This window comes from Myiozetetes cayanensis, unplaced genomic scaffold (assembly GCF_022539395.1).
Source record: "Myiozetetes cayanensis isolate MyiCay16 unplaced genomic scaffold, myiCay2020 scf14, whole genome shotgun sequence".
Lineage (NCBI taxonomy): Eukaryota > Metazoa > Chordata > Aves > Passeriformes > Tyrannidae > Myiozetetes > Myiozetetes cayanensis.
In genome coordinates this window covers 1,640,154-1,648,800 of record NW_026087048.1, presented here as the reverse complement: position 1 = coordinate 1,648,800, position 8,647 = coordinate 1,640,154, and the positions used below count along the sequence as shown (strand labels likewise).

The window sequence follows — 8,647 nt, the reverse complement described above, 5'->3', positions numbered from 1 at the left end:
GTAGACAAAATATGAAGCTTTTCAGATTTGGAACAGGCATGGAGTAGATACTGCCTGGAATTGGCTGTATTTCCATCAGACATGGAAAAGCATTTAAAGCCAGATGTGGTTAGGTTCTGCTATGGACCTACTCTTCAGCCTAGGAGATATTTTGCTGACTTCAGCAGTGGAAGTAGGGACTTGCTGTCCCAACCTTTCTGGGTTTTGTGTGGCAATTCCCAGCTTCTCAGCACAGGAGCATGTAATGTGCTGGCAGGAAGGAATTCTTTAGTTCATGCCTTTGTAGTTCACACTGCTGTGACACGAAGTACTTGAGATACTTTGCCTGAAGTGCCCAAGTGCCTGAAGGGCCCTGCAGCTCCTCTGCTCTTCTGCCAAGCAGCACTTGGGCACTTGTTCTTCTTTGTTCATTTAAAGGAGCAGGGACACTTGTAGAGCTGTGCAGAAACCTGCCTTTGCTGATGAGCTAAAATATAAGCTACTACAGAGTACTAAATCAGAGAAGAAAGACCAGGTTGTCAGATGAGTTTTGCTGAACCTCTGTTACCATTTTTATTACTAAACAAGCAATGCAGAATGACTTGATTCAGGCCTCAAGTGGAGAGCAGATTGCTAAGAGATACCTTTGACATTTGTCACAGTGACAGGAAGGCATCAACGTGCTGTACATTTGCAATGATAGCAGTCTAGAATGAAAAAAGTGCCTCTCACTTGATGGAGGTTTTCTTTCAAGAAGCTACAACTGAATTACTGCTGCTTTCTTTAGGAAAATAAAACTGAGCTGGGTTATTTATTCTCACAGAAGCCAGTGGAAATGTTGTATATTTGAGGTAATATAATGCACTGAGCCATGGTTGTTGCTTTAAACCCTTCTCTGCTGCCTCATCCATGCCTGTCTTTGATGCTTCCTCCTTTCACAGCAGGGCAGGAAGTTTTTCTTTCTTTCTCTGCTCATCTTGGCTGGGCAGGGAGGGCTCCACCTTCCCTGGTGCTCATCACCAAAAGGCTGCCAGCTCCTAAAGCCCTCCTGCTTCTCTACCCTCTATAAACCATTGGAAGGGTTCTCCTGGCACTTCCAGACCCTCGAACCAGTGAGTTCCAAACAGGTTTTGGCTTGGCTGGAGCTTTCCTGAGTGGGACACTGTGGTGAGTGAGGGCAGGAGAGAAAGGATATCAGGGTAACAGCCAATTGATTGTGTTCATAAAACACTGACTGTGTTCTGCATTGCTCTGGGAGGAGATTCCATCCTGCCCCAGGTTTTCCAGCCCCTGGCGAGATCCCAGGGTTTCACCAGCTATTGCTACAGGGGTGGTAATAAAGCCTTGCCACAAATTATATCCTTTCCGCTTTAAAAGTGGATTATTGCAGACACATTTTTATAGCAACAGGAAGCCTTGTTGGCAGGATATTTTAATTATGCTCTGAAGCTAATCAAGGAAAGAGAAACAGCTTTGAACACAGGAAGCTGCACTCGCAGATCTGAGTGCCTATTTCCACGGGGGATGGACAAGTGCTTAAGTGTTGCTGCTCTCCCGGCACATCAGCGATCTGTTCCAGGGCTGCAAAGTGCCAGCTGGCTCAGGCAGGGCAGGACACAGCACCCAGTGTAAGGCACTGCTCACGCTGCAGGCACTGGAGGGAGACAGGCAGCTGGGAGCAGGAGAATGATCACCCTCTGGAAAAGCCCTCCCTCTTTCCCTGGGAAGCCTAAAGAGACTCAACAGGAATCGAGTACCTATGGCAGTGTAGCTGTTTTATTTCACCACTGCCTGATGCTGGCTGTGGACTTGCCATACCTGAGGTTAGTTGCTGTATCTGAACTACTTCTGTGATCTGTTACCAGAGGCAATGAAGTTCCCACTAAAAAGCTGATTTTCCCTTATTTTTCTCCATGTTTAGAGTCAAATTTTTCTTTGGTATTCAAAGCAGAGTTGTGTATGTTGGAACAAGCTCACTTTCTCTTTGGAAGCTACATGGTGTGTAATGCAGGATGTCTAGTGCTGTATTGCCTGGTCTGAATGGATAACAGATCTGTGGTGCTTCCCAAAGGAGAGCATCCCAGGGTCTCCAATAACTCCTCTTGCCTTGCTGCTGAAAAGTCTCATTAGCTGGAGAAAGCATAAACCCTCTCCAGAAGCCTCTAAATTAGATTAGAGATTATTTGAACCATGCTCATATCAAGTAAGTCCATTTAAGTAAACTACAAGAGCACCAGCAATTGCAACATTACTGGGACCTCTGAGATGTCCTGAACCCTTTTACAAATCATGGCAGAAAGAATTTCCTCTGATTTTAACCACTAGAGGATTATTATGCCAGTGAAGCTTAACTGGTGTAAAACAAGCAGGAGAGAGGCAGGGCTCAAACCCAGAACATATGTGTTCCCAGCTAAATCTTTCAGCAAGTTCAAAATGTTCCCTGCCCTTGTAACCCCCCGGATTTGTTTTCTCTGAGCACATCTCGTCTATTTTGAGCACTCAGTAAACATGAACTTTAGCTCTTCAGTGGCAAAAGGAAAGCAGAATATTATTTGTCTACTATCCCTGTGTTACAACTTTCAGCTGAGCGTTTGGCCAACCAGTTTGTCAGGCCTTGCTGGCTTTGCACTTCAGCTTGCTATTTGCGGCTCTAGGATAATTATAGAGTTTGCAGAAGTCCGTCCAGGCTGTGCTGCATTGCAGAACTGTGCTGAGAAAGTTGCTGGATCCCCCCTGGCTCCGTGCAGTGCCTGTTCAGTGTCACACACGCCTGTGTTTTTGACGTGCCGCGTTTCAAGGTGACTCGGCCAAAGCATTTTCTGCCGTGTTTTTCTCCTCGCTGCATCTGCATTCCTGTTTTTGCCGTGGCTCAGTATCACTCATAAGGACACGGGGTCAAGGCTCTGTTGTCTCGTGTTCTGTGTGGGTAATGAGGAAGGGGTAGACACACATTGACGTGCAGAAGGGCAGCGAAGTTCTTCACAAAGCAGCTGAAAACTGCAATCTCCGCTTCCTCCCCCTCCAGTGCTGGAGAGCCGCCAGGAGCTCCAGAAGAAAAGAAGCACCAAACAACGCTGCTTTTGTCCCGGGCTTGTTAGTTAATCTCGGGACGGCTCTGTAAATAGATATTAATCAGAGAGGGAGCCGGGAGCAGGGGCTGATGCGCTGCCCGGGCAGCCCCGTCCCCCTCCGGCAGGCGGGACCCAGCGCGGGGGCAGCGGCTCCGGGGGGCGTGGGCGGCCCTAAAGGCGCTTTCCCGGGACAGGTCCTTGTGCGAGTCCCTCCCCGCTGCCCTGGGCACGTCCCCGGTGCCCACACGGTGTCCGGCGGGGCAGCAGCGGTGCTTTCCCTCCTCCTCCTCGTTCTCTCTCCGCGGGAGAGCGGCAGGCGCGGCCGCCGGGCCAACATTCCCTTCTGTCCTCCCCTCCCTCCGGCAGCCCCTCCTTTTCGCTGTCCGTCCCTCCCCGGCGGGTGGGAGGTGCCCGGTGGCTCTAGAAAAGGGCCGGCTCGGGGCGGGGGACAGGAGGTGTTGGCGGCGGCCGGAGGTGCCCGAGCCCGGCGAGCAGCGAGTCGGGGCTGCTGCACAGAGCGGGGGCTCGCACTGCACAAGGTACGTGCTCTGCTAAGGGAGAGGCGCGGTGGGCACTGTCAGAGAGGACGTTTGCCCCGGTAGAGATTCGATTCTGTTTTCTTTCTTTAGCTGCTTAGTTCTGTCCTTGTGTCCTTGGCGCGCTGGGTAGGGGCTGTTTGGAACCTGTGGATTGAATGGCCTGGTGCTAGTCCTGCCTTGAATGGAGTCCTCAGTGCCTTGCTCGGCTGTCCGTGCCTTGTAGTCTGTCCAGCAAGAATGTTTATGTACTTTTTCACCTCTGTGTGTCTGCAGGTGGATTTGTCCATCAGGCTTTTCCCCTTTGAGGACCTCCTGCTCAGCTGCAGTGATGTGGTTCTTGGAAAAGATCAGAGCATCACATGAAAGTGGAAACCTCCCCAGCTCTTCCTTCCTGGGACTGCCACATGGCCAAAACCTGCCAGAAAAACCCCGACTGGGGGCTGCTGCGTTTCCGAACGTGCTCACCCCCGACAGAATCCCTGAATTCTGCATTCCCCCCAGGCTGACCGGCTCTGGCTCCAATAACGGCACTAGCTCCCACCAGGACCACAGTTCAGTGGATGCAGCTCTTACTTCTGCCTTCAGCCGCAGCTCTTTGCCACACCTCATCCAGGTGGAAAGTGTGGAAGAGGACATGACAGCGCTGGAGGAAGAAAGCACCAACTCGGACCCTCAGTCCCAAGCAGCACTTTCCCTGCCCCACTTTCCCAGAGCCCCCACTTCCTACGGCTTCTGCACTTTGCTGGAGAGCCCCCACACCAGGAGGAAGGAGTCCATCTTCCACGGTGACGCCCGCGGTGCCCTGCCCAGCCTGATGGTGTCCCGGTCCAGGGCCAACACGTTCAGTGGCAAGGGCAACATGTCTAATCCCATTGCCATCAGCTTCTCTTCTGTGCGGCTGCCTCCCAAGCAGCTCTCTCTGCAAAGGCAGGGCGCCTGTGACAGCGACACTGCCTCCTCCAGCGAATCCTCTCCTTTCAGCTCCCCTCTTCTCAGCAGGTCACCTCCCAGACCCTGCTCCCTGACCAAAGCACAGAGTCAGGAGGGGTTGCTCTGCCGAGCACTGAAAGCCAAGAGCAAATCCAGCGTGGCCAGGAACAATTCCCTCTCCACGGAGGAGAGCAGCTCCACTGATAACAGCCCCAGTGCCATCAGGAGGGCCTCGGAGGGGCTGCTTGCCATGCGGAGCTTCAGCACCTCCTGCTCTCCCGTCTTTCCTCTGGACCTGCCCCGCAGTCGGGAGAGGCTGGTGGGAGAGAGCACGGTGCTGATGGACAAGGGGGGGCTGCTGAGGCTGTCGGCCGAGTACTGCTCCGAGAACGAGCGGCTGCGCATCCGCCTCATCAGCGCCGAGGGCTTGTACGAGGACTCCGTGGAGCCCAAACACATAAACTGCTGCATCTCCTTCTCCCTGGTGCCAGGGAAAACGCAGAAGCAGAGAAGCACTGTTATAAAGAGGAGCAGAAATCCCATCTTCAACGAGGACTTCTTTTTTGATGGCATTGCAGAGGAAGAGCTGTACAGCCTCTCTGTGAGGATGAAAGCCACGAATAAAGGGTGCAGTATGAAGCGGGATTATACCTTAGGAGAACGGCAGCTGTCTTTAATGAGTATGTTGTCAGTGTAACGCTTCAAATATTCAAACAGAAATTGTCTTCTGAAACTTTTCTACTAAATAAAGTTTTGGGTTGAGTTTATGTTGTTGGTGTTTGGTGGTTTTTTTCAAGTAAAAAGCACTGCCTTGCTTGGTGTTACCATCATGCTCTTGTGCCTTGTTTTGCTGCTTAACTCTTCATACTCTGATAGGTATTTGGCACTGAAAGGTGGCTGTGGAGCAGACCTGCCTGGAGAGTTGGACAGGAGGGCAGCAGGGCTGGTTTGCCTGTAGGATCAAGGATTAAGCAGTTACCAAGTCAAGGCTATTCTTGTTTATGACTGTCAGGCTGTGGAAGTGTTTTTCACCCGTCCTGGTCCCTAAGCAGGTATGAAGTGTGTGCACACAACATCTGTTCAGTGGACCTTCTGTCAGCACTCACATTTACACAAACCAATGTTGTAATGAGCCCTGTATCTGGGGAGGGGAGGGAGTTTGGGAATCAGCTCTTCTACAGCAGGGGTGGAGGATCTGAATTCCCGAAGCCTGTGTAAGTTTGTGTTGAGGATAACAAGATCAGCTTCTGAGCAGCAGTGAGAAGCCACTGCAGGCAGGGCTCTTTGTTTATACAGACCTACACTATCAACACCGAGCAGGCTCCTGCCGGGTGATTGCTGCAGCACATTCGACATCTTCATTTACCCTGGTTTTCTATGGTTGATTTCCCAGCCCTCAGAATGAAGTTGCCAGGTAATTTTGGTCAGGAATGTACCCTAGAGCTATAACCCTCAGCAATTCAGCTATTGAATCCTTTCTGAAGCTGGAGCAGATAAGATATCCGTAGGCAAGGGCAAAGGACACTTTGGGATCTCTGCACTGAATTCCTGCTGCAGCTCACGACTTGATGCACACCTTGCTCAAATCATTGTCATACGGTTGGCACAGCACCAGGAGAAGTTCCTACAGGCTTGAGACCACCTTCCTTTTCTTTTTCCTTCACCCCCCCCGCTGAGGTGAACTGAGAGCTGGGTAAAACAGATAAACCAGTAGAAAAAATGAGAGGAGACAGAAACTCTGTCGTGAAAGCCCAGGCCTGTTGTTGCCTCCCTGGATTAAGTTGCAGCTTCCTTATGTGGAGGTAGATAAGCCTTAATGGAGGAGCAATCCACACAGGCACAGAAAAGAAAGGCTTTTTTTGTGCTCCCTGTGAGGCTGTGGAAACAGAGCCCTGCTTGTGCCCAAACATACAGCTGAACAGCTCTTTCACAAGGGTTCTGGCAGAATCTGGTCAGAGTGTCACTGCCTGCGATCGTGGGAGTGTTCATGGGCACATTCTGGTATTCCCTGCCCAAGAAATCATTTGATTTTGCTTCAGACCAAAGAACCCCTCTCTGCTTTCTTATAGCAGAAAAAGCCCAAAGGATGTTAACTGTGACTATGAGTGCTCAGAAATGCCACAGCTAATCCCTGATCCAGCTCACGTGAGGTGCTTCTGAAAACAGGATCCTGGTGCTGGCACACTGAGCAGATGGAGGTGCTGCACTGCCACTTGTATCCTTGAAGCTGGGAAAACTGACTACAAGGGATAAACTAAAGGAAGTGGGGCAAGTGGAACTTAAAAATGTGACTTCAAGGGAGAATCAGTAATGCTGCAAAAAATTAAGGTTATTCAGTTGGTTATTGCATGGGGTCTCCCAAAGGAAGGCAGAGGCTCCCTCTTCAGGCTTATCACTCATCCACCAGCACATTTGTAGTTTGGGAGTTTAGGGTCTCTTCATGGGTCTATCCATGTGGAGGGGGGGGGCTGAGATGATGCAGAAGGGAACACTGACACCATCAGAGGGTCACAAACAGTCCCAGAGTGGTGGGTGTCTCTGCCCCGCGCTGTGTGCCGTGCCAGTGCTGCACTGCAGGGACAGGCTGAGGGAGTGGCCAGGTGGGAAGGGGAATCACCTCACTCCTGCTGAAAGCACAGTCAGCTCCAGCAGGCTGCCCAGGACCGTGTCTGGTTGGGTTTACAGTGTCTCCGAGGACAGAGACTCCACAACCTGCTTGGGAAACATACTCCAGGTGTTTTACCACCCTACCAGCAGAAAAGTTTCTCTTTCTGCATAAAATGGAATTTCCTATATGACAATTTGTTCTCACTGCCTCTTGTCCTGTCCCTGGACAGGGCAGAGTAGAGCCTGGCTCCCTCCCCTGCAGTCCCTGCCAGCAGATACTCATCCATGGCAAGGACATGTCCCCTGGGATCTCTGCTGCAGACCAGTGGCAGGGATGGAGTTACTGCCACAAGAGAAATCTGCTGAGAAGCCTCATCCTGCACCAGGCAGGGAAGGAGGGAAGACCTCGAAGAAAGTCCTCCCTTCCTGTCATAGGAAAATAAGTTCCCAGCGGGGCTTATCTATCAGGCACTTAAAGAGGTGAAGGCTGTATCTTAGGCTGGTTGAAAGGAAACTGAGCTGGTTTTAAGGCTCTTTAAGCAGTGATTTATTTCTGAGAAGTTTGATGACAGGCCTGCAAGTTAGAGGGTGACAGAAAGCAAAGCAGGAGGAGACTTCACAGACCCAAATCAAAGGCAGAGTTTAAGCCTGGGGAGGACTGGTGGACTTTGCCTGTGTTTCTCTGGTAAATAATTTAAATTCAGGTTTTTCTGGATAATTTTCTTCTTTAATGTAAGAACTTTGAATGAAGTACCTGTTCAGTACATTAGTCAGACCCAGGGCTAGGTATGACTGTACCACTAGGTGAAGAACAGTTTTGGTGGGGTCCCACCCCACTTTAATGTGTCTTTTTACAGGTTGGGTTAATTTGATCCTGTTTGAGCCTTGGGGTGTTGCTTATCAGGTGTTGTTCCCATTAACAGTGCAAAGCCATAATGCAGTTTGAACACCTCCATTTGCTTGGAGGGCACAGGGCTTGTTTTCCTGAGCTCTGAGAGGCCAGCTAAGCTGTAAGTGGGGAACTCCTGCAGTGCTGCAGCTGCTTCCCGCGAGCGTCAGCCTCGCTGGGGCAATTACGTAAAGCACCTGCATAAGCAAACAACGGCAACTGGATACTCCAGCCTGGAAAAACTCATGATGCCTCGATGCTTTCACATTAGAGTCAACAGCAAGAAGAAAATCCACCCCCCGGCATTAGCAAACAGCTCCTCAGAGTTCAGAAATATTATCTGCAGAAGTTTTCTCAACTTCTAAAATACCAAGAAAATGAGTCTCTCAAGCAAAACTCCTGCTCTGGGGTAATGATCAGCTGTGTTCGGTGGTGCTCACGGGTTGGAAGATCACATCTTAATTTAAATTAAAAAAAAAACCAAACAGACAATTGTTTGAGGAAAAGAAGGTCTTTGTGCCAAGATCCTGGACTCACGTTTTGCTGAGCAAATATTATTTGTTTCAGCTGCACTGGAAGTACTACTTGTGCTGGCCTTTTCAAACCCAGCTATTTTGACCATGCCTTTTCCA

General features: G+C 50.4%; 1 protein-coding gene across 1 annotated transcript; it reads left to right on the top strand.

Moving 5' to 3' along the window:
• The first annotated feature begins 3,478 nt into the window (after positions 1-3,478).
• Positions 3,479-5,285, top strand: LOC126636698 (C2 calcium-dependent domain-containing protein 4C-like). Its single transcript, XM_050309146.1, has 2 exons — positions 3,479-3,589; positions 3,863-5,285. Exon 2 carries the CDS (start codon positions 3,918-3,920, stop codon positions 5,214-5,216), a length of 1,299 nt encoding a protein of 432 aa, XP_050165103.1. The 5' UTR covers positions 3,479-3,589; positions 3,863-3,917; the 3' UTR covers positions 5,217-5,285.
• Positions 5,286-8,647: the final 3,362 nt, after the last annotated feature.